The sequence below is a fragment of the Dysidea avara genome, chromosome 11 (assembly GCF_963678975.1).
Source record: "Dysidea avara chromosome 11, odDysAvar1.4, whole genome shotgun sequence".
NCBI classification, from domain to species: domain Eukaryota; kingdom Metazoa; phylum Porifera; class Demospongiae; order Dictyoceratida; family Dysideidae; genus Dysidea; species Dysidea avara.
The window spans coordinates 19208311-19234574 of NC_089282.1; the positions used below are offsets into that span (position 1 = coordinate 19208311).

Sequence of the window (26264 nt, forward strand, 5' to 3'; positions counted from 1 at the left end):
CATACCTTTTGCATACTTTAGTTTACGGAAACATGGTTTGATTTATTGGATTTCTTGACATCAGGTGAATCCAGTAGTCTATTAGACTTTGTCATACGACAAACAGAAAGAGCCTTGTTTGGATGAATTACGCAAAATGCATAGGTATAAATGTAAATAAATGTTGGGAAAACAAGGTTTTTAGCATATTTCTCTGTAAAATTACCAGTTAAAGACTCAGAACGGGTGGAATCTAAATCAGTATGCTTCAACACAAAATGACACCAAGTTTAGTGGATTTGGTTGAGGATAACAGGCTGTACTTTTAGAGTTTTTTCAGTCACGTAATCAATTTTTCCAATAGATACTCTAATAGAGCAGTCATGTAAATACTCTAATAATGCAGTCAAGTGTATAACAAAAATGAATGTGACAGCTATTAAAGGCACCAGAAATGTGAATTCTAGCTCATTAGGAGACTCTCCTTCTGTATGCACATTGCAATTTGATCAGTTTCATGTGTGTATTGAAACATTGATGGCATTACTATGCAGAATGCACAATTACACTATTCACAACAGTCTTCATTATCAATCAAAGACATTCATAATCCATTAATGGATTAATAAAAAGTGCACAAACTAGATGAATAAAAAATTGGATTTAAAAAAAGGTAATAGAGATTACTTTAAAAAAAGCGGATTTGTAGTTTACATTACCACTCCAGCAATCCCTTTTTGTTTCATATGTCAAATTCCTATTTTGTCTTGTTTAAAAATGACAGAGCATGTAACTAAAGATTTGGTCAAAATATGGATTTGTGGTTTACATTACCACTCTAGTGATCCCTTCTTGTTTCATGGCTTTTTTCAGCAATCCCTATTCCCATTTTAAAATCATCTATACATGTTGGAGTAGCTAAAAACATCAAAGTAACTTTACAGTATATGGCTACACTCATTGGTATTTTATGGGATTCTCACCAAACTATGTAGTGATGCCATGATATCAAGAGTTAATAATAGTAGAGAGGAGAGTGTCTAACGCTCTATAGGGCTGTATAAAATGATTGCGTGCAAGCGAAGGGCTTCTCAAGCAACGTGTTAACGCGTTAAATTATTACTTCGGGCCCGTGCGATTTCCATGCTAAAAAGAACGTATCGATAATGGTTCACGTCAGTGGTGAAGGTTACGTATGTGTTGTAAATATGGTGTCGGGTCGAAGATCTCGGTCGAAGTTACCGGGTAGTGGCGAACCCTTGGGCAGTACAAGTGGCAAACGGAGCGGTCAGTCCCTAGTTGTGGAGAAAGAATCGTCGTCGTCGCAATCTGAAGCGGGGAAAGCAAAGCGTCGCAAAGTAACCGCCAAAATTATTCCCAAAAAGAAGCGCCAAGATCTCGTAAAGTTCCTGAAATCTACTGACTTAAACGCTTTGCGAATTGAAATGCATACCGCAGTGGAAGAGTTGTTTGGGGACAGCAAATTCCGGGAATTTATTAATGAATTGTTCGAGGAAGACGAACCCATTATGGAGATTGCAAGGCAGCATCGTGACAGTTTTGCTGCTTTGTATGGAGAATGCAAGCAACAAAAGAATTCTTCTATGCAATTTCAGCTGCAGTATCAGTATCACTGTAGTGCTTATCTTCTGGAGGAAAAATACACTCTAGCTGCCATCAAGTTAGATGAGTCAACTTGTGCCACATTGGTTGCTGCAAGGAAAACATGGTTGGAGTTCTGCAAGAATTGTAATTTCCCTGTGCCTGGAAGTAACCCTGTAATAATGGCAATATCGTCTAGAGCTTACAGCTATCTCCTTGATCAAGTATCCATTTATCAAGCAAGTTTGACTGATCAAACACCTTCGGACACAGCTGAGAGCCTGCCAGTGGATGAAGATGGTGATGACGTGTATTACCGCTTCGGTGGTGCGGCGATATGTGCTATGCTAAAAATCAGATACAAAGAGATGAAGAATTGTTTGAGGACAGACAGAAATGGAATATCAATTCAAATTTGCATGCTACAAGCCATGAATCTGAAGGACAAATCTTGCATTCCTGATTACTTGAAATACCGTGACAGAGGATATATGTATTTTCCTCATGGTAGTTTAATACCATTTTTCTGTGCTCTTGACACTGTTGTGAAAAAATCAGTCAATGAAGAAGGGTTTTGTAAACATGGAGATGGTTTGATACAGGTATAAATGAGAGTTTGGTACACACGTTGTTAACTTGCATTGCTAGGTGCATGTTTATGTGGCATTTGACAACTCTTTATTCAGTGTTTTAGATATCGTACAGTGCAAAATTTTGGCTAATTTGCCCCCTCCGAAAATCTTGAATCCCTCTTGAAGGAACTTAATTCAACAGTTTCCCAACCTTCGCCAAAATTTCCCCCCACCAAAATTTTGCACCATACGGTAGATGGGTTACTAATGTATGTCTTCTAGGTTGCACATACTGAACTAAAGGCAGCTACAAATTTAAAGCAACAGTTTACGGAGTCACTAAAATTGCTACTTCCTAATGTCACACTTGATGCAGAAAGCGAGGATGCTATCACTGTCATCTACGATGAACTCACCAGGAAGTTATGTAACACTAGGATACAAGAGTTTCTTTCTTCCACCAAACAAAATTTGGCTGCTAAAAAGGGACTGGCATCCACTGTTGACGTAAATTTACGAACAAAACTGTTGACAAATCACACACAGGTTTCAACTATAAGACAGCAATAATGTACATGTGTATTGTTGTATGTGTTGTAGTTTAAAAATAATGTGTTCTGTAATGATCATTCCCAATGTACGTACATTCATAAAGCTACGTATGTTACAATATATAACAATCACCCCTCTGTACATGAATTCTAGCAAAAAAATTGCCGTTGTCATGGATTAATTTCCATACTTCTTCTTTTTGAGGGGTAGCTCCAAATGTGTTAATGTCTGGTCATGATATCCAACTCCACTGTGGTGACCTGTTGCACATTGTTGTACAAGATGTGCACATCTTGCTGTAACGTAATTGCAGGCATCTAATTTTCCTCTGGCATTGTATTTGTACTGGCTGAAAAGGCTTTCTACAGCAGAGCCTGATATCCTCAAAGGTGACACAAAATATCCCGGGTACTTGTCTAAAAAGTATTTGCAGAAGGCTTTGAATCCGTACATGTCTATCCTTAACAGGTCCCATGCTATACACAAAAATACATCTGTCAGGCACACGTACAAATGTATGTATATAGTGCTCACTTTGCCAGGAGAGGAAAGCCTTTTGCTCAGCAGAAATATGTGGAAAATTGGGATCTGAAAGGGAAATGATAAACATAGTCAAGTTTTCTACTAATGTGAACAACCTTCAGTTAATAGTGTGGATAGCCAAGATGTAAAATACTCATATCCCTTGTCAATGCTTTGTAATACAGGAGAGTCCAAAGAGGTGATTTTATCATGAGAAAGAAAACCAGCCTCAAAGAGCTGGTTGCATGCCTGCAGGTATTCCAGTGTCTCCGATGTACTATCTTTATCTGGTGGTGGTGGCTGCTGGTGAGTGTACTGGTACAATTCGCTCAGGACCTGCTCTTGCTGAAAATGGGAAGTATTTAAATAAATCAACTTGGACTTTCTCCTATACAGCACTGTACCTGCATAATCTTGGCTGGTGACACATTTAGCTTCGTCCAAGCATCCCTCACACAATGAACTTCTTTCAAGCGCGCGGTACCATCCTGGTTAGCTGCTGCTTGGCTCTGTTGACTTCACGCTTGTACATATCAATGATGGAGTCCCAGCCAAAAGTACAATATTGTGCCCCACGCTTAAATTGTTTTGTACCATCACTCTTTGATGAGAAGAGGGCATTAATCATATTTTTTAGCTACGCAAAAACAGTGTACAGTTTATAAGTGGTAATGAATGAGCCTGTACGTACCTGGTGAGTAGGGAATATCATCCAGTAAATCAGAGCAGGAGGGCAATATGGGTTGATCATCCAGGGTTCTACTTTGTATTTGTCCCCAGTTGCATCACTCAACACTGAGTATGCACCAGAACACCCATGGGTAGTCTTGATGGTGGTTAAATTTGCAGCACAGCCATCACAAACCAGTAAGCTTGTTTGAAGCCCATGCATCTGGAATAGCTTTACTGTTTCCAGCACACAAGCCAAAATATAGTTCCCATCTACCGTCTCCGAGCATGTAAAGTATGGCCCGACTATGTCATAGCTGCTGGTTAAATCCCTCCATAAAAACTGGAGGATGTAAGAAGTTTGTTTAGGGGTCTGTGGCTCTAGCAGCATCCTGTAAATGTCATTTAATGACGAAAGATCTTCTTGAGTCATAGCTAATCCTGACAGCTTCTGGTTGCGGGAGTTCCAAACCAATTGGCATGCGACCTTGACCTCATCGAATATCAGCACACCATCACCGTGTGGTGTGTGCTTACCTAGTATGAGTACAATTTATTAATTGTGCATTGATTGATGCTTGTGTTACCTTGTTTGCGACATTCCTCCTTAAATAAGACATATTGTGCAACCTGGTCAGCAATACACTGGCTGCTGGCACCTGGCTCGTGTAGAAAAGATCCAGTGTAAGACTGCAATGTAGACTTTGATGGCAGCTGTAGCACTCCAAAGCTTTTCAAAGCTTCGTATGCTGCAGGGCTTCTGGTGTACACAGCCAATGCTATACCAATTTTAACACTAAGGACTGGACAATAACAAAATACTTCTTACCAACTCTGATAGTAATCATATTCCATTGGTTGCTCCGCTTGCCAGTTTCTATAAATTAAAAAAATATATATAAAATAGCAAATATCATAATATTATGTTGATAACACACTATTTCTGGCTTGGTCTTCGCTGAACTGCTCCGACTGCTCCCTTCTGTCAGTTGTCCATATCTCCCTTATCTGGGCTCCAACTCCATGTGCATCTCCTTCAGCCAAAACCTTCTCCAATTCATCTTTGCTCATTTCTTCTATTCTGTTCACAACAGTACTCATTTCTTCGTGCTGTTCTTCAGACAACGTAACTTCAGTGGCCTGGTACTTTGATAGCTTACGCTTGTCACTATTCCGCTCCATTAAAACATTCCGCTTTCGCTTCAACTGGCTTGCAGGTGACATGTATGTTAATTTTGCCTTGGATGATGCTGCTTGCCGCTTTATTTTTCTAGAGGGACTTTCAGATGCGGTACGTTTTCTCTGCCAATCCAAGTTCAACTTTCTGCAGGCAGGGCACAATACTTCCTTAGAAAATTTCTCTGATAGAGGTGCATTTGCTGGCAACGTGAAGCAAAGCTTACAGTTCACAGAGTCAACCCGTTTAAAGGGAGCAGTGCACTGCCGAACAGACTTCAAATGGTAACGGATTACTCTGTGATAGTGCTCTTCGTATTGATTAAAGTCAATTCCTGGACAGAACTTGTACAGGGATTGATCAGAAAACATCTCACACAAGTTGTACACATCTGTATCACTGTGTACCGTACCAGACAGAAATGGTAAGCCGAGTATGTTTACTGTGTAATCATTTCCAGTAAACACAATATGTATTCTTGATGTATGACCGAATGGAGGATGACAGTGGAGCTCACGTTGGGTTATAGTTAGTGTCTGAGCTTTATCACTTCCAGTATGTCCGAGAACAAATGCCAATTCTGGAAAACGACCTTCGCTAGCTCTACAAATTGTTTCCAATTGAAGCGCTCCACCGGGAATGGTCTGGGACATCGATGCTTGGGATTCTTCTGCTTGCACATCAGATTCCTTCGAGTTAGTAGTAGCGGTATCGTGAACAGGCGTCGAGGAGAAGCTTAACCGTGAGCGCCGTTCGAACACGCGATGCGGAGTTTCCTGATTTGCCATGCTTGAAACCGAATACCACTACCAGCAGCTGTCAAAGTATCGATTCGAAGTCGTGCGGCATCGTCGGTGTGAGACATAGAAAGTGTCGATTAACTCCATTTGACACATCTAGGGTATACGACAAAAGACGGAAATATGCGGAGGTGAAGCCTTTCGCTTGCACGCAATCATTTTATACAGCCCTATAGAGCGTTAGACACTCTCCTCTCTACTATTATTAACTCTTGATGATATACAGTGGAACCTCAATTATCCGAACTAATGGGGGGAAAGGGTGTTCATATAATCGAATAGTACGTAAAATCGAATATCCATACATTTATATACAGAGCTTTGCTCAACTATTCTAATAAAGCATACACTTGTTGACAAAATACCCTAATTGAACAGTCGATTTGGTGTTCAGATAATTGAGAGTTCAGTTAATCACTTTCAGTGTTCAGATAATCAACATTCCACTGTATCGTATATCGTGATAATTGTGATAGAAACATTTCATAATGATTGTGATAGCTAGACATCATGATATAAATATACAAATTATTGACTTTATATTTGCAAAACATGAGAATGTTTTCTGGCAACATTATGGTGATGCTTAAAAAACAAGTATCAACTTTGTCACATCATTGTTATAAACATAATGGATTAAATAAATAAACTTGTCATGTAAAAAAATTCAATTAATTTGACTATCATGATAGAAGTCCCATGATATCATGATTATAGTGATATTAAAATTTTTATTGTACACAAAATAATCACGTGTTTCTGTAATCTTGAATGACTTTGCAACATAACAACTTTGCGACCCATTGCCCCTTTAAGCCCAGGTATGTTTAAGCCAGGTTGAAAATAATTGCAGCTAGCAAGCCAGGTGGAAAATAGTTGCAGCTAGCAAGCCAGGTGAAGGATGATACATGAAGATGTACAATACAAGTATTACATTGAAACATATTCATTACCTTGTTGTTCACAAGTACATCAGCTGGTCAGTATCCCAGCTGATAGGAAGCTTGCTTGGGACCTTGGGAAAAGCTTGGGACCTTGGGATAACTTTAGAATTGGTAACAAGCTTGGGACTTTGGGATAACTTTAGAATCACACACTTCTTCAGTTGAACGTTGGGGCTTCAGGACTAAGCGATTTGAAACTAACAAGCTTGGGACCTTGGGATAACTTTGGGATAATTACTCAGTTGAACTTTGGGACTACGGGATTAGAAGCTAGCAAGCTTGAGACTTGGGATAACTTTGGGATAATCCCACACTCATTCAGTTGAACCTTGCACTTTGCTACTAAGGGATTTGAAGCTAGCAAGTGTGGGACCTTGGGATAACTTTAGGACAATCACATACTTCTTTAGTTGAACCTTGGGACTTCAGGACTAAGGGATTTGAAGCTAACAAGCTTGGGACCTTGGGATACCTTAGGAATAATCTCACATTCCTTCAGTTGAATCTTAGGACTTCGGGACTAAGGGATTTGAAGCTAGCAAGCTTGGGACCTTTGGATAACTTTGGGATAATCCCACACTCATTCAGTTGAACCTTGAGACTTTGGGACTTGAAGCTAACAAGTGTGGGACCTTGGGACTTCAGGACTAGAAGCTAACAAGCTTGGGACCTTGGGATAACTTTGGGATAATCCCATACTCATTCAGTTGAACCTTGGGACTTCGGGACTAAGGGATTTGAAGCTAACAAGCTTTGGACCTTGGGATAACTTTGGAATAATCTCACACTCCTTCAGTTGAACCTTGGGACTTCAGGACTAAGGGATTTGAAGCTAGCAAGTGTGGGACCTTGGGATAACTTTAGGATAATCCCACACTTCTTCAGTTGAACCTTGGGACTTCAGGACTAGAAGCTAACAAGCTTGGGACCTTGGGATAACTTTGGGATATTACCATACTCATTCAGTTGAACCTTGGGACTTCGGGACTTGAATCTAGCAAGTGTGGGACCTTGGGATAACTTTAGGACAATCCCACACTTCTTCAGTTGAATCTTGGGACTTCAGGACTAGACGCTAACAGGCTTGGGACCTTGGGATAACTTTGGGATAATCCCATACTCATTTAGTTGAACCTTGGGACTTCAGGACTAAGGGATTTGAAGCTAACGAGCTTGGGACCTTGGGATAACTTTGCGATAATCACTCAGTTGAACCTTGGGACTTCGGTACTAAGGACAACTTCAAGAAACTAAAAGAGTGCTCCCACAGTGGTATAGTTGGACCTTGGGAGCTATGGACAACTAAAAGAGTGATCCCACAGTCATATAGTTGGACCTTCAGACCTTGGGATAGCTGTGGTATAATCCCACAGTCATGTAGTTTGACCTTGGGACCTTAGGATAACTTCAAGTAACTAAAGTACTTTTGTTGGCAAATTTGGACATGTATGTGCATCGTATATCGTGATAATTGTGATAGAAACATTTCATAATGATTGTGATAGCTAGACATCATGATATAAATATACAAATTATTGACTTAATATTTGCAAAACATGAGAATATTTTTCTGGCAACATTATGGTGATGCTTAAAAAACAAGTATCAACTTTGTCACATCATTGTTATAAACATAATGGATTGAATAAATAAACTTGTCATGTAAAACAATTCAATTAATTTGACTATCATGATATAAGTCCCATCACTCCCATGATATCATGATTATAGTGATATTAAAATTTTTATATCATGGCACCACCACCAAACCACATGGCACAAATGATCAGTAGCTACATCTGCAAAATTTTTCACACATTTACCTGCCTCAACCTAGTATCATGCATTGGTAGAACTTATGGCTTTAAACTATATCCTATTCGTGAAGATTTTTCCAAGGATGTTTCCAGATTTGGTACATAGTGAGTTACAGTTGTGGAGGTCTAGAGGTGCAGTCCCAGCTTCTGACAGATTTTGAACATTAAAATGCTTCAAAATTACTAGATTCATACACTATTTTTGATACATGCTTAGTTTCCTCTAATTGTATTATGACAATTATATTTTATGGCTGGTCATATATTGCAGCAGTCACCATAATAATAGCCTTATACAGTACTTCCAAACAGTGGCGTAGCCAGGCTTTATGTTTACCAGGTAAAATTCATCACCAGACCTAGTGTACCCATTGTATTTCACAGTATATAGCAATAAGGTATTGAACAAAAAAGTAGATACTTAACAGTGTACTTTGGCACACTATGCAAAATGCAAAGCATTTTGCCTTCTAGGGGGGTCTGGCCGGGCATGCCCCCCCCCAGGAAAATTTTGAAATTTTAGATGCTCTCAAATGCAATTTACATCAAAAATAGCTCATTTGAAATGGTATTTTGGATGCAGGAGTTAGTGGATGATTTAGGAAAATTGAGATGTCAGTGGCATAAATGTGAAGTTGATCTATGTAGCAGCTAAAAGGAGCCATTAATTTTCATATGCAACTTAGCGATTGCGTGCAGTGCTTTACAGCAATTATGCATCCTTCAGTTAGTTTCAAATTATTATTTTTCTGAGTATTTAAGTAGCTCCAGCAGCAAGCCATTAAGCCTTGATCTATGCATAATTTTACATAATGCTGCATGTATGTAGGTATGAATTTTTTTACTTTTGAGCCTGTCAGAGTAAGATAATCTATAGGTGTACATAGAGTATAATATATAATTAGAAACATGGCGTATATGCATGTACACTTTAAATGCAAGAAGTTCATTCTGGCAATCAAGAACGGTAAGCTGGTTAGTTTTGACATAATTATTGAACTAGTAACTCACAGGATTACTGACTGTTTATAGATTTGATTGTGGGTAATTTAACCTTGCGCATAGCGTTGCACCACGGGATTAGTAAGGGGACTGACTGTGGTAAGCATATAAATAGTTTAGTTCATTAACTTATACTATGAATATAACTATTTCCTGTAATTTGCTAGGGCTTCATCTTCAGTTCCCCGGGCTTCATCTTCAATTACCAGGGCTTAAGCCTGGGTTAGCCCGGGTGTGACTATGTCTCTGCTTCCAAATTCACCAAATAAATGAACTTTTTAGTTGCTAACTTATTCAAGTTAATCTTATGTTTATATCATCATTGTTTAATATTTATTTCATTCTGTTATGAATGTTCTACTAGCTTAGTTAGACTGAATACATCTGACTGCTCTATTAGAGTATAATGATATGCCCTTGGCCTGTTCTCCACTGTTAAGGAATCAGTGTAAGTTTCCTATTACGATTATTTTCTCTGTACATTTGTACTGCCAAATTAAGATAGTTTGGTGTTGGTGTTGGTGTTGCTGCTGCAAACCTACAAGTTAAAATTTTAGAGAGGGGTTCCAACCCCAAGAACTCCCCCCATGAATGTGCCCTGCTATTCCAATTCAAATTTCAGTGTTAGTGCTGAATTGAACCAGCTATTATACCAATAGGTGAAGACTGGTAGTCAAGTGATGTTGTCCGACACTTGCATGTGTGTCATGTATATGGCTGTATATACAACTTAGTCATTGGATATAATTGAAGCATGTGACTATTCTTGCGTTTATATGTTACATTCTATCTATAGGTAATGATCGACCCTCCACAAAAGATCTACATAATCATGTTGTACAGGGAGCTGCAGGAAAATGGAGAGATTTTGGTGTACAGTTACTAGATACTTCCACAAGTGACAGGATTTTGGATATCATTGAGAAAGATCACCCACAAGACGTTACAACATGTTGTAAATGTATGCTTCGAAAGTGGTTAGACACAAATCCAGATGCTAGTTGGAGCCAGTTACTAGATGCTCTCAGAAGCCCATGTGTCCAGTTGGATTATTTAGCTGACCAAATTGAGCACAAGTTGGTCATGAATAGAAATTGTAAGAATAATAGTAATACTGCATACGCATGCTTGAAATTGCCTTTCCTTTCTACCTGTTAATATACACACAGTGTGGAGTGCCATGTATTGGCCACATGTAGGGACGCATCTATTATGCCACTTGAGAATAATAGGTAGTGGAAAGAATTTGGGAATATTCCGGAATAATTGGATGAGTTCTAGAAATAATTGGTGCAAAATTATACGTTTTGGTAGTAATGTAATAGAAAAATCTTCTGGAAACGCCACAGAAACAGTGCAAGCATAAAACAGTTGAAAGATCAAAATACTCTAATAGAGCAGTCACTCTAATAAAGCAGTTGACTTCATAATTCTAATATAACAGTCACTTATATAAAAATACTCACTAAAATGTATATTATGTTTAGCACAAATTTCAGGAATAATTTTGAGAATAAAAAAATAATTTCCAGAAAGAACAATTGGAAGCTCAAAAAGCATAGTAGACTCCTACCTAGCCACATGACACACTACTGTGTGCCTTGATATAATCAAATAGACACAAACTGCTTTTGATCTATTACAGTATTGCAGTTACAAAACTTTTGCAGCTATGTAATTAAATTACCTTTGATATTTGATGCAGATAGAGTAGAAAGGTGAAAAACGGACTAAATTGCACTGCAATTGCACTGCATTTTTGTACTAAATTTGCATGTAACTCGGATAAAAATTCACATTAAACAGTTTATTTTGTTATGGCTACAGGGTTAACCACTTATGGGGTTACTTGGAAATTGGTGTATACATACGTAGGATAGCCTCCATTGTAGATAGCAGTGGTTTAAAGAATTGGAGTAACAGCTACGGGTCTAGAAACTAAATAAAATGTATATAAATTATAGTGAGACTAAGCAGAACAGTCACAATGGGATAAATGAAGTGCTGTAGAAAAGAAGTTGTACAGGGTTTAAACCATTGAACGAACTTGAGTCAAACTTAACACCAAAACTCATCACAACTGAGCCCAGTGTTTACTCTAGGATTTCTCCTTTGGGGGGGAATCAAGAATTGGGGGTGACCAGGTGACAGTCTACATTATATAGTTATACAACGGCCACGAGTGCTCTGCCTGATATAAACGCATGAGCCTGAGGGCCGTTAGGCCCGAAGGCAAGTGCGTTTATACAGGCAGAGCACGAGTGCACGTTATATAACTGTTAGTACCATTCACCTAATAGGTGGGGAGGGTCTCACAAGACAGCTGTAACACTTATAAAGGCCAGGTTTCTAACATCGATTGTGGGTAACCAAGCTGGACGTTGCGATGACGTTCCTCCTGCAGCCACCTGAGATATTGAAAGCTAGTACGCTATGGGTTATATCACTAACCTGCATTCGCTGTTCGACTCTCATCATGTAGTGCTCAGCATGCCAGTGTGATCACTCAATCGCCATATAGACTAAGCGCCAGACTAATTGCCATAGTGATTCTCTCGAGCAAAAAAAAGCAGCTAAATAGACGGTTTAAGTAAACAAAACCTAACTACAAAACGATACTAGTCTAATTCTTACTATTCACACTGGCTAAACTCGAATCTGGTGGCATGACAAAACTGGTTAACACAATCGATCGTAAAGGTTAGTATTATTTAGAATATATTTGTTTTATTGAGTCATTGTCGAAGTGGACTACAGTTTAATCTGGGCTAAGATGGCACCAGACTAGTAAGGTGTATAAGTACATTTATATATATGTAGACTAGAGTTGTGGCCACCCGTGTTGGCTTTTTCGATCGCCATTGGCTGCTTGTAAACATTATACGTATTGGTGACGTTATGGCCCACAATTGACCTTTACATGTCAGGCTATAAAAGAATTTGAGTGATCTGTGAAGTGTCTTTCCACCTATTAGGTGAGGTGTCGTAGTGGTCTTCGCCACCGGTACTTGTGCTATGCTGCACAAAACCGCAGCCAGTGCAATATCTATATATGGTAGTTAAGCTAGTTAGAATTTTGTATAGCATATTTGTTACTAACAATTTATAAATTGTTGCGCATATCTGTATATTGCACTGCGGTCGGTGCATTATAACTTACGTATAATGCACTCGTTGTGGTCTACAAAACCACAACCAGTGCGTTATAAGTTATAATGCACTCGCTGCGGTCTGCAGCAATGCAATATACAAATTATGGCACTGGCAGTGCCTTTGCACTGCCCACGCAGAGTGGTACATAAACTATATAAATTTGTCCAAGTTCACAACAATGTATAACATTGAAATAGTTGTGAAACTGGTTAGTCATTTATTAAGGCTGTGTCATGAGTGTTGATTTAGATTTTTTGTAATTAGGTGAAGCCGGATCCTATGGTTAGTAGAGCTTGATGCATGAATGTAGTAATGATGACAATTATGTAATATCTATATAGGACACCACGTGCACACTGCACTGGCAAGTGCAATATGGAAAAAATAGCACGAGGGCATGGGCGAGAGACTAATACAGCACGAGGCGAAGCCTCGTGCTGTATTAGGTTCGAGACCATGCCCGAGTACTATTTTTTCCATATTGCATGGGCAATGGCAGTGCTTTAACTGGTTTATTGTACTAAAGTAGTGGCTGCGAAGAGTGGGGGTGATGCCAAGTAGCAGGAGGTGAGTGCCTATCCGCGTAAACTCGAGACCGCGTGTGTATTGCAGTGATTAACTATTCAAGGCATTGTTCATACTCATTTATACTGCGCTAGCGTGATGAAGCTAGCTAGCTAGCTATGTAGCTTAGCTAGCTATGTAGCTTTAATTGATTTGAGCTGCCGAGAGCGACAGTAAGTGGCCAACTGCTTCTTTCTCGGTTGGGGCCTGGCTTATTGCCCATGAGTAAGTAAGTCTGTGACTTTGTTATAGAGATGCTTGCTATCGTGTTTAGCGGGTGCAGGAGTACATTTATAGAAGCCATGGTGTGGAGCTGGGAACATTACCACGAAGGAAACTGGAAGCGAACTAACTTATTGTGTTCCACCTGGCTTTACAATGTGGACAGGAGTCATTTTGAAGTGTTGATAATGCCATGTGCTCTGTTCCTTCACTAAATGCATTCGCTAAAAATGGCTTTCAGGGTAATTCGCCCACTTGTGTTTAGGTCATGGCATTGTTCTATGTGTTTATGATACGTCATATTTGTTGAATGGCTTCATAACATTGCAGTGCTTTGGTAAAAGGAATGTGATAATTGGTCATACTTTGGTCAACTTGTTTACTGTTTCAACAGTGCTGTATTGGGATCGAAGAGAAAATACAGCACACTTGGGAAAGTACAGCACAGTTGAAACAAATACAGCACCCTGCCAGCTTTGAAGTGTGCAGTCAGGTGTACAGCATGGAAATAAAAGTACACTTTTCACTTTGATTTTTTCACCCAAAGTACAATAAAGCAAACTAAAGGACCTGCATGGGTGCATGCATGGATGTTTTCCAAGAAACTTAGGCTATTTGAAATTGAAACATTAGCCAAGGGTATTTTCACGATTATGGAAATTTTAAAAAATCAGGCTTTCTGAGATTAAATCTTGTTGGCTGTACATGCCATTTTGAAGAAAACAAACCTGCTTAGAAATTTTTACAAAATTACACTTCATGAGATTAAATTTAAGGACATTTTTGAGAATTAAGCATACTATTTAGAAAAAAAAGCCAAGAAGCTGAGTAAACTTGGGCTCTCAGATACTGAATATCCAATGATGCAGGAATTTGTGTTAGTTGTATATGTACCCTATATACAGTGTTGGGTGTAAAGTACTACATAAGTAACGCGTTACATAATATTATTACTTTTTGTGGTAACTAAGTAATATAATGAAATACGCTATAAAAACGGGTAGTATAACTCAAGTTACTTTACTTACAAATGTAATGCGTTACCTAAGTAACATAGTTACTGTAACGAGTCTAATATTACGTAATATTATTACTACAAGTAACGAAGTTACTAATCTCGTTAGTTATTCTCTGAGTAATGCCAAGCCACAATGAAGTAACGAAGCCTACTGAATGAAGCTTATTCACCAGCTTCTTACTTATAACCAAGATTTGCACATTGTCCAACAATGCAATCATGTCACATGATAAAGTGGTAGTTTCACACATGACAGCTTAAGGCTGTGGACGTGGACACAAAGTAATATAATATGTAATATTATTATAGTTACTTTATTTTATGAGTAATATGTAACTGTAACTAAATAGTTCAGTTACAAGTAATATGTAATATGTAACTAGTTACTTGTACAAAGTAACTTGCCCAACACTGCCTATATAGGAGAAATTAAATCTGAGAGCATTTTTGACAAGTTTTGTGTGCCATTTAGATTTAGTAACATGCTTTAGTGCACTAGCCACTTACAACTATAGGGGATGAGTCTGAGATTTAGGGGGGGGAAAGTTCCCCCCTAACAGCCTTAGGATAAACACTGACTGAGCCACTGCTGCCAGTTGGTTAACTCACTTGATTACTACCTTTTTAAAGTACAGCCCACATAGAACAATAATATAGAATTTCCATTGGTAGATCTATGAAACTGTACTATTAATTACATTTTATGTAGATCTTTCATTTATAAAAGTCCAAGTACTGTTCTTAGGTTTCCAGTTCCAGTTTGCTAAGTTAGGTAATCCAGAGACTGCAGCACATGTTGCTGTCAGACCTTCAATGCTGGTCACTGTAAAGCTTTAATAACAATAACAATCCACCCGTGTAAATCCAATGGTTTAAACTGGATCAATGGAAGATGAAAAGTAATGTTTACACAGTAAATTTATTTCCATGCAAAACAGCAAATCTGAAAAAGGGTCACAATGCAGCCTTCAAAATACCTGGGTTGAAAAGTTGTGAAATCAAGAAATATGGCAGCCAAGTTTGGCTACAGTGATCTACATAATTATTTATATATAGTGGTGAATCTGTGTAGGTTTGTGTCATTTTGACAGTATCCTGTTTTTAAAATTAGCTTAGTAGCATCTTACTCTGTAGCTTTATTATTGCTGTATTGACATGTATCAAAGCTATTCTAATAGAACAGTCAAGTAACTATTCTATAGCAATCAAAGATACAGCTTAGTTGCAACTTTTGACTTACAATTATGTCACAGCCAGTTCCTGTCATTTGCAAATGCATATAATTATGTTGCATATACTAAGCACAGATCATCACAGCATTTAACGAGATCACGACACGCTATTAGCTTTTACAGACCTTGACACAAAAATGAACTAGTTGCCAGTTTTACAGAATATGACTGTTGGAGTTTGGATGGACAAGCAGTAGTAAATAATCTGCAATTGTACAGAAGCCAATTTTTAATACTCACTTCCACCTGGCAGTGGCAAATTAAAAAAAAAAAATCCTGTTTCAAATCTTTGTGTGACATGGGTAGAATTAATGCTTGAACTAAAGACCTGATAGAAAAAGTAGCTCCGTGTAATGGTAGACAATCAGGCATGTAAATAGTGTCTAACAGAAAATTCAACCCCATAGTGCTAAGTGCGAAGGAAGAGTTCAAGGGATAAATGTGTAACTTGCACTACACGCATCCCAGTGAGTTTGTGTTTGTTGTAAACGGTAGAGAACAAAATGCTTTATAGATTTCTGTTAGTACAAGGTGCTTCATGGTAACAGCTTGCTTGTTTTAGGCCCTGTAAATTTCGTGGTAAAACCATATGGAAACTGTTCCCGGCCACCTTAACTATAATACAACATCAGTTATAACTATAAATAAAACCCTCCAGATCAGTTGTTAGGTGAACAGTGTTGTTTAAGTAGACATAGCCTAGCTTTGCAAGGGTGCATGGATCTTTCCAAGGGTTCCATTGCCCTTTTAGGAAAGGATTTGACCACTTTTAGCTGAAGCAATTAGCAGAAGTGTATCACTAAAGGGGTTACTTAGCTATTAAATAACTTGAATTACTTTTTGTGCTCTAGTTACTTAAATTCTGTTTAAGTCACCTACAAGTATATTAGCATCTATGATAGTCAATGAACTGATTTTTAGCTCTTAAAACTACTGTTACTGCTTTGCTAGGTTTCAAGCATTTCTGCAAATGGTAGATCCAATTGTGAAACAACATTGAAGGGTCCTAGGAGGCTAAGTGTATGTGCATGGCATAATGTTGCTATAAATACTGAGCAGCTGCAGTGTTTGTCTTTTGTACTATACAGTATGAATTTCTTTAGGGTCATAAAACTATTACCACTGTCACTGATCCATACAAAAACACGAGTTGTATGAATCAGTGATGTATAATCCACTCATTTGTCATCGCTATGTAGACATTTGTTCACAATGTATTAGTATTGGAATTCATCAAATGCCTGTAGCCACCATTATAATTTACCTTTATATTCAGTTTTTCATGTTGTTTTACCTTTCAGGTGTTTACAAGGAGAAATTAATAGATCAATGTGATTTACAATTCAAGAATAAGTACAAGTATTTGAAATTTTTTCCTTCTGGGAGTCTAATTCCTCTATACTGCACTGAGAAATTTAGAGGAAAATATATTTCATCTGTTATCATAGTTCCATTACACTTTGGCTATGTCAAAGGAGATTACAGTAACAGTAGAGAAGAGGCAGAAGAAAGTGCTGCAAAAAATTTGCTCCAAAACTTTTAGGAGTTCTACCCACATGAAATTGTGAACTTTAAATAAACAGCTATGTACACAATGTAACTGCATAATACAGTGTGAAACTCCATGCTGCATTACCTGACTTTGCGAAAATCAGAGTGTTACTTGTAAAGTATGGTTGTTATTAGATAATTTAGTAGGACTACACTGTATGGGTAAAAACTTTTGTGATAAATTTTTGTGTTACGTTGTGGTTTTATTATAACATGAAGTAAGCTTATGCTACTAAATCTGTTGTATTTTCTAAAATTATGTTTGCAGAAAGATTAACAAATTAAAGCCAAACCAAAGATACTCTTTGATAATCTAATCCAAAACAGCCAAGCTGTAAAAAAAGAGTAAGGCCCTAAAAAATCTATGATGTGAAATCCAAGGTGTCAGCCAAGAAATGGCTGTGATGGTAGGTTAATGGTAAAAATTTTAATAATGACAATAATACAGGTAAATTTGGTACCGCTTGATTTTAGCACCATGAATTGTCGTTATTAACATTGTTACCATTAACCTACCATCACAGCCATTTCTTGGCTGCCACCTTGGATTTCACATCTTTTTTCACCATAGCCTTTTTGAGGGCCGCACTCTTTATTTTTACAGCTTGGCTGTTTTGGATTAGATGTCACTTCTTTTTGTATTTGTATTGGCCGTCTTTGTGGCTTTTTAAACCTATCTTTTTTTCTTTGCCACAGGAAAAAGAAAACAAGAGTTCATAATATTTGTATGGGGGAGAGTGTCTAACTCTCAGTATGGCCTGTACAAACACCCTGCATAAAGTTCACCAAAGTTTACCTTTCATCAAATCAACACCTTTACTGGGGGATAGAAAACTGTTGATTGGTGTTGATTAGTGTTGATGAAGGTAAAGCCTTTGGTCTGAAATAAGGCTGAGCTGTTACTTTATGCAGGGTGTTTGGTGAATGCATTCAAGTTAGAAATTCTCCACCTTACGAATAGTATGAACTCTTGAAGAAAAATTTTTAATACTTTAACTATTTCTGATTTTATCAGTAAATATATAAACTATATAATACATTTATTTATTACATGCCAATTATTCCCTACTTGTTTGCAGCTGATCTCTCTACTGGGTGAGTTGATTCTAGCTAAAGTGATTTGCTTTTAGCTGATCTCTCTACAGGGTGACTTGTTTCTAGCTGAGCTCTCTACAGGGTAACTTAATTGCTTGTAGCTAAACTCTGTACAAGGTGGTTTGCTTTTGGCTGAATTCTCCACAAGGTGAATTGGTTTCAAGATGATCTCCCTACAGGGTGACTTGTAATGGTCTGAATTGCTAGAGCGATTTATTTGTAGATGGATGGTGACTGTTCTATTTGGCAGCTGAATGTTCCATTACATGACTTTTAGTGTTCCACATGCATACAGAGGCCCATATCTATGGGGAATGTTAATTTTTGCGAATGAATTAAAACAGCATATATTTACGGCTCTTGAACTATTTATTCCACAGGTCATTAAAAAATCCAACCCAAACAAAGTGTCATGGTGCACGTGGTCTAAACAAGTGAAAACAGCAGTAAACAGAAAACAAAGAGCTTTTCAGAGGTATAAGATCACTACATCACAAGCAGACTATAACTTTTACAGGCTTGTAGAAACAAAGCAAAAGATCTTATACTCCAAGCAAGATTAAATTATGAGAGTCAACTTATTGCCAATATTAAGACAAAACCACGCTGTTTCTATAGTTACTTAAGGAGCCAGAAAATAATCAAGGACCATGTTGGTTATCTTTTTAAACCAGATAGTACTAGGACAAATAGTCATGCTAAATTGACTGAAGTGTTACCTCAATTTTTTAATAGTGTAACGAAGATGTAAGTAATACTTCAAAGTCTCATAATGAAATAAACTCCTTTTTATTGCAGAAGATAATCTCCTACAAAAACTATCACAGTTTAATACTAGCAAAGCCAGGGGCGGATCTAGGGGGATTTCTGCAGGTTTCCAGAACTGGTCAAGTGTATTCAGGTAATTAAAATTATATTTTACAGTGATTTGCAATGGTACAAAAGTTTAGATTGAAATACTCTAATAGAGCGGTCAACAACTCTAATAGAGCAGCCACATTTGTATTTCTCTTAAGAACTGTAAGTAGCTAGCTAGTTACTTTATTTACCAGTGCCACCACAGTAAAATATAGTCCAAAATCTTATAACAGAGTGTTAAAATCTAATAATTTTCCTTGGGGGCATGCCCCAAGACCCTCAGAACAGCATCCATGTCTGTTGTATGCTTCAAATATCAAATTTGATCTGCCCCTTAACTCTTTAGTCTGCACCTAATACTGTACCAGAAGCAAGCACAGTTAAGCAGCCTACATTATACTTAACATAATTATATATTTAAATTGTCAATATTCTAGCAGATTCAATTTAAATTACACTATTTTCTGGAAAATCTTGCCCCCATAGCCCCCTAGATTTAAATTTGCTTATAGCAAAAGTTTGGAAACCAGTCGCCAAAATTCCTGGGGCTGCCCTTGAAAGCTATGGGTCCTGGTGGAATCATGCATGGAGTTTAAAGAGGGTCATTATGGTCTATGCAAACCATTTACAATCTCTCATTGAAGTGTGGACAATTCCCTTTAGATTGGAAACAAGTACTTGTTACACCAATATTCAAAAATGGGTTTTGGTATGATCCTAACAGTTATCGTCCTGTTAGTCTCACCTCACAAGTTTGTAAGATTCTTGAATCTTTCGTGTCATCAAGTATAACAGAATTTCTTACACAATACAGATTAATTTCTCAACACCAACATGGCTTTACCAAGGGGAGATCGTGTTTGACAAATTTATTGACAGCCTTAAATGACTTAACCTCATTACTAGATAATGGCATTGGAACAGATATAATCCTTTTAGACTTTCAGAAAGATTAGTATTTGACACTGTGCCTCACTGTAGATTAATTTAAAAAAATAGATGTGTGTGGTATTAAAGGAAAATCGTTATAGTGAATTAAAGATTTCCTCAGTGAACATTCACAGCAGGTAGCTTTAAATGGTTCTCAAACCTTGACAGTGTCTAGTTGGGTTCCTCAGGGCTCAGTTATGGGCCCTGTGTTATTTCTACTGTATGACATACCAGAGCAAGTAGAATGTAACATTAGCATGTTTGCTGATGACACTAAGATATACACTGCAGTTAAAGACATTGCAGATTCTCAATGGCTACAGGTTGACTTGAATTCTCTAGATCTATATACTAAAGTGGGTGAATGTTTGGTTACTTAGATTTAGACGGCATATGCTAAAGCAATGCAAAGTCTTGCTACTATCAAAAGATCATTTTAAGTAGCTATATTAAATAGAATCCTTTATGAAACATACATTCAATCATATATTGTGTACTTGATTCAGGCTTGGAGTCCATATTATGCTAAGGATATAGATATGTTACAGAAAATTCAGCACCATGCTACAAAACTGATACCTATATATATAAATTAGCAAATCTACCTTACCAAGAATGCATCCAGAATCTAAATATTTATTCACTATACTGTAGATGAGAGCGCGGAGACTTGATTGAGACTTTTTAAGATTTTAAAGCAACACCATAGATTCTACAAAATTGTTTACCCTGTCATCAATCAATTTTACAAGAGGACATAATTTCAAACTTTGATCCAAACTCCCTGTAAGATCAAAGTTTTTTACTGATTGTATATTTAACCAATGGAATTCTTTACTTTGTGATGTGATGATTTAATTTAATTCCCAATCAGTTAATGACTTTAAGAACAAATTGGACATATGGACATAACGAGAGGCCAATGGCCTATTACCTTAATTACTGTTATTTTCATAAAATAAAATAAAAATTTTGGACAGCCAAGCAAACGCGAAAATTATGTCTCTCAAAAATTTGTATGTATAAGCCCTACGCTAAAAACAGAGTGTATGTATCTCACGAGACGTGATAACAATGGCAGCAAAAAACAAGGATGGAACTCGGACGATAGAATTCATCAATGCAACAGGTAACGTAGACCATTATTACTCATATGGTATGACAATAACGCAGCGAAATACACAGCATAATTCATACACAAATACTGACTGTATAGACTCTATCCAAAACCACGCCCACTTTTCGGACGCCATTTTGAATGGGGCCAATTTCAATATCACTGACTGCACTGCATTGAAATTCAGCGATGAAGAAAGCTCGAACTAAGTGGTATTGTCAAACAGTAGTCCATGAAAGCTTTCAATGCTGTAAATTCTTTGTTCTGGCTAAAAGCAGGTGATTATCAGGTGATTAACAAGGCGCGAAGCGCTGACGACACTAATTCCCTTGTTTACCTGTACAGGATGGTCAGCCGCTGCTACAGTTGCTATCACTAATAATTTACCGCAGTAATGGATACTAAAATACTATCTATTTGTTTCGCAGTGCTTCCTGTGTGGGCCAACAAGGTAATTTGGGCTGTCGATGCTTTGCACCTTGTTCAACCCTGATAACCACCTGCCCCTAACCAATTTACAACCTTGAATACTTCCACGGCCAATTGTTTGACAATACCCCCTAGTTCGAGCTTTATTCATCATCAGCGCAATCGTAATAATTGATACTGGCCCCATTCAAAATGGTGGAAAGCTGTTGCTATGACGATTACGTAGTTTTGGATTGTGTCTATTTATTCTGTCTATGTTTAGGTGTTCATATCAAAACTTGTGTAAGATATTCCGGATTTCCGAATGCCGTTCCGTATAAAATAACACCGTCCTCTAAACAAGGCGCCATAACTTCCGCGTACTTTGGTTGACAGACACGAAGTTTGGTTTATCAGATTCCTTGATGAAAGGCGATTCGATTCATGTGTAAGTTCTTTGTGTAGTAATGAAGAGGAAGCTAAAAAGGAGCCTTGTACCGCGAAATTTACGTGTTCAGAATGCCCGTAAAACACCTGTTTTTAAACATATTTCTATAAACTAACCTGTTTAAGTATGGTCGGAATCTTATTAAGCATTCTTCGCTGCGTAGAATGATACCAAATTTAACGAATTTGGTTGAGGATAACAACTTGTAAATTGGGATTTTCCCGGCGAGATAATTAAATTTTCCAATAGGTTAATGTATGGAGCGCATATTATGTCATCATCAGCAGTAAATAACTGTCGCTATGGCGACATTTTCCCATTTGTACGGTCGGAATTGGATAGAGAAATTCAAGGGCTTTCTTTTATTGTATGGTGTGCTGTAGAAATTTTGTGAGTTAAAGGTTGTAAATTAGTGTTTTTGTGTGTGGTGTAAAATACGTGTATTTTGTATTGGACAACAAATGACAAGGAATGATGAGATTTTATGATCAGTCTGTTTTACCAAGTTGAGGTTTCAAAAAACATATTAAACAGATATTAGATTTATTTAATGCATAATTCTTAATTTTTAAAGGTTTAACCCAGTGTTTGAAAACTTTTAATGTTGACCACCTGAAAATGTTTGATTTGACAAATCCCATACATATGTTTTGATATGTGGAACTAATAGTCCAAAAATTCTACCTTGGCTCAAACAAAAACAGACCACAGCCCCCAATAGTGAATAACATTAGAGTCATTTATAGATTTGAGGTTCGTTTGGTCTCGTTATAGGGAGTTTGTTAAAATAGTTGTTCCAATACTGAATAAAGATGGGGTAGAATATGTAGTATTGGGACACTATTTTTGCTGTGATAGCAACAGTGTGTTTGGGCGTGGCCATTGAAATGCTGAATGGAGTGTGGCATACCGTTGCTAGTAAGCTGTGAGGTTGAAATCGCTATTTTGTCATTAGTATACTGTAGTTGTATTGCATAGAATATACTCGTTTATTACACATATTATTAACATGCTCCACCCGGGTAGGGTGGGGCAATAAAGTATTCATCTCCTTGACAACTGTAATGTCCGCCATGTTTATGAACAACCCGTAAAGCAAGAAATTTTCGTGAATTTCACGAGCATCTCATTCACTAAGTATTTACAGCCCACATACAAGTTGTGTGGAATGATCCAGAAGTCTGTCCAAACCATGAAAATTTGTTCCACTATCATTTCTAATTTTACAAACTTGCAATGCGCAAATATTTAATACCAAAATATTTCTTGCTTTACTGGTGGTATGCTAGTCTGTATTATATAATCATGTACCTTTAGGCTAATAAGTGAGGTACTATATGTGTTAGTACTATTTACATAAAAATTAATAGACCATATGCCACTGCTGAAAATATCACAGCATAATTCATACACAAATACTGACTGTATTTATTCCGTCTATGTTTTGGTGTTGGAACTAATAGTCCAAATATTCTACCTTGACTCAAACAAAAACAGACCACAGCCCCCAATTGTTAATAACATTAGAGTCATTTATATATTTGAGGTTCGTTTAGTCTCGTTATAAGGAGTTTTTAATATTAGTTGTTCCAATACTGAATAAAGATGAGGTTAGAATATGTAGTATTGGAACACTATTTTTGCTGTGTATGTGACTGGATCTGCGAAACCTGACACAATCACGCAAGCCTAAACTTACAGTATAAAGCATTGAATGCAATGAGTGAAATATTTGCGTATTATTGAAAAAAATCCGTAAATTTTTTGAACGCCTGTTTCTTAGCAAAGGAAGGGACTAACAATAAAACTCTGGATATCATCTTATTTACCTGCTCAAGAAGAGTCGGAAAATGTTTGTTTTGTTGCAGTAGACCCAAGGATACAGAAGTTATGAGCACTTGTTTACGTCATGTCGAAGTGATCGTACGTGATTGATTTTTCATCAAGAATTTTTCCTTTGTATGCAGTGAAGAAGGGTGAGTAAAGGAAAAACTTACCCAGTAATTGATTCCCCTGTTCATGGCAAATAGTTTGGTGAAAAGTGTAGCTCCACACCTCAATTCGTTAATAAGTTACAACCGTTTTTGTAGGCGCCTGTAATTTATTTTCCCTATACTTGCTGTACAAATCAATTTTTCTGTTGTTGCTACTTTGTAGGGCTGTAACTCTTAAAGTTATTAGCATATGAGGCTGAAACTTTGCCAGAGGGTACACTTGGCTAAGTAGATTATAAATATTTAACAAACAGGAATTTGAAAAATGTATGATTATGTCGGGTTTTCGCAGATCCGATCACATATACTGAAAACGCGATAATTTAACATGTGATGGCGGTGAACTAATGCAATGTGCTATATACAAGTATACGAAAAATTAGGAATTTTAAATTAGAGTAGGGACAGTGTATAGTTCTGCAATAAAAAGCATTGAAACAAGCTGGATCGGAGTAATACGTAATGTCCAAATAAAACAATAAGAAGTGAATATCCCTACCGTGCCACACTCAAAATGCACAGTAGGGATATTCACTTCTTATTGTTCTTTTGGACATACGTACTACTCCGATCCAGCTTGTTTCATTGCTTTTTTCAAGGGCGGCCACAATTGGGGGGGGTACTTGAAACAATCACAACCTGGTATTCCAAGACAGATGCCCACCACCTTTCAAGGTCAAGTGCTTAATTCCCAGTAGCAGGAGAACTTACAAACAGTTTGATTCTGCATACATTTTGGAGCCCATCTTCATATGGGCTAAAAATTGCGTTATGCACACCTATCTAGCTATTGTGTACTATTGAGTATAGTGCATGTACAAACTTATTTATGCTAGCTATTGACTACTGCTACATATTGTACATAGCACATCACTGTTTACTTCATCCACTATAATCCTGTAGCTACTGTGAAACCTTTCATGTAAAAGACAATGATCGGTAGGTCACGTGATTTACATTACAATCAACCGCAATATCCGAGGCAATACCTTACTGATGATCATCCATTAAATAAAATGTTGACAAACCTTCCTGTATATTGTTAGTAGTGATCTATTTACACGTACAACAGTTACTGCTCTCCAATTAGAGTACTCAGTACACTTACTGTTTCCATCCAGTTTAATTCATGAAATATGTTACTCTATTCCAATACATCATTATAACAATGACTTATCTCTAGAAACAGCACCCCAGCTGACTGGTCACATCTTTTTACAGAACATAATATAAACCAATTCCTCATGTGAGCTTCAACTGTGCACGTAAAAGTATAGGAATCGATTGTGGTTTGGATACATCATGTGATTTGCTAAGCTGTAAGTTGTGTATCTGCATAAGTAAGCCATTGTACATTAGTACCCTTCTGTTTCTATGTAATGGCATTGGGGGCACTGCCCTCTTACTTTTTTATTAGGGGAGCACGTACCCCCCCCCTGTTCTGCCGCCCTTGCTTTTTATTGCAGTACTATACACTGTCCCTACTCTAATTTATAATTCTTAATTTTTACTTATACTTGTTTGTGAACTTTTCTTGCAAGCTCATGACTACTAAATATCCTGGAAACCAGTCACAATATTGTTTTGGAGTTAATGCAAGCTGTCAACACATGTGCACCACTATATTGCTAAACTATAGTAAGTTGGATTCACGTAACTACACATAGTGTGGTTACAGCAAAGAAATGCGTTTAGCTTGGCATTCATGTAACTACACATAGTGTGGTTACAGCAAAGAAATGCGTTTAGCTTGACGTTTAGAAACACAAACAACTTTGCTAGTTGTATGATAGCTACCACTCGAATGCAACATCGCTACGTGCAAGCGATTAAGACTTGCCAATTAAGAGGCGTGGCAGCTGTTTCCATCATGAGTTGCCATCCCTTACTAAGAGGGATAAAGACTCGCGATTGGAATGGCTGACACGCCCCTTAACTGGCAAGTTGTTTAATCACTTGCACTTGCATGTATGCAGTACATGGTAGCTACGTTCTATCAAAAAATTTCACCATTCGCCAAAGTTTTTTTTACAATAGT

At 37.5% G+C, this 26264-nt stretch overlaps 3 protein-coding genes across 4 annotated transcripts in view; 2 read left to right on the forward strand and 1 right to left on the reverse strand.

The window, feature by feature from the left end:
* Positions 1 to 1167: 1167 nt before the first annotated feature.
* LOC136239089 (uncharacterized) lies at positions 1168 to 2928 on the forward strand. Its single transcript, XM_066029826.1, has 2 exons — positions 1168 to 2183; positions 2436 to 2928. The coding sequence occupies exons 1-2, from the start codon at positions 1188 to 1190 to the stop codon at positions 2721 to 2723; spliced, it is 1284 nt and encodes a 427-aa protein (XP_065885898.1). The 5' UTR covers positions 1168 to 1187; the 3' UTR covers positions 2724 to 2928.
* On the reverse strand, positions 2682 to 6028 carry LOC136239088 (uncharacterized). The gene is made up of 8 exons (XM_066029825.1): positions 4835 to 6028; positions 4726 to 4773; positions 4484 to 4675; positions 3919 to 4433; positions 3632 to 3864; positions 3344 to 3572; positions 3240 to 3293; positions 2682 to 3181 (listed from the first exon to the last, which is right to left on the reverse strand). The coding sequence occupies exons 1-5, from the start codon at positions 5859 to 5861 to the stop codon at positions 3697 to 3699; spliced, it is 1950 nt and encodes a 649-aa protein (XP_065885897.1). The 5' UTR covers positions 5862 to 6028; the 3' UTR covers positions 2682 to 3181; positions 3240 to 3293; positions 3344 to 3572; positions 3632 to 3696.
* A 15271-nt stretch (positions 6029 to 21299) lies between these two features.
* The window catches only part of LOC136238516 (protein NLRC5-like), a 43838-nt gene continuing 38873 nt past the window's right edge, over positions 21300 to 26264 (forward strand). For both annotated transcript variants that reach the window (XM_066029053.1, XM_066029054.1), the window contains exon 1: positions 21300 to 21388. In XM_066029053.1, the coding sequence (XP_065885125.1) occupies positions 21334 to 21388 (55 nt within the window). In that variant the 5' untranslated portion in view covers positions 21300 to 21333. The remainder of the gene's footprint in view (positions 21389 to 26264) is intronic.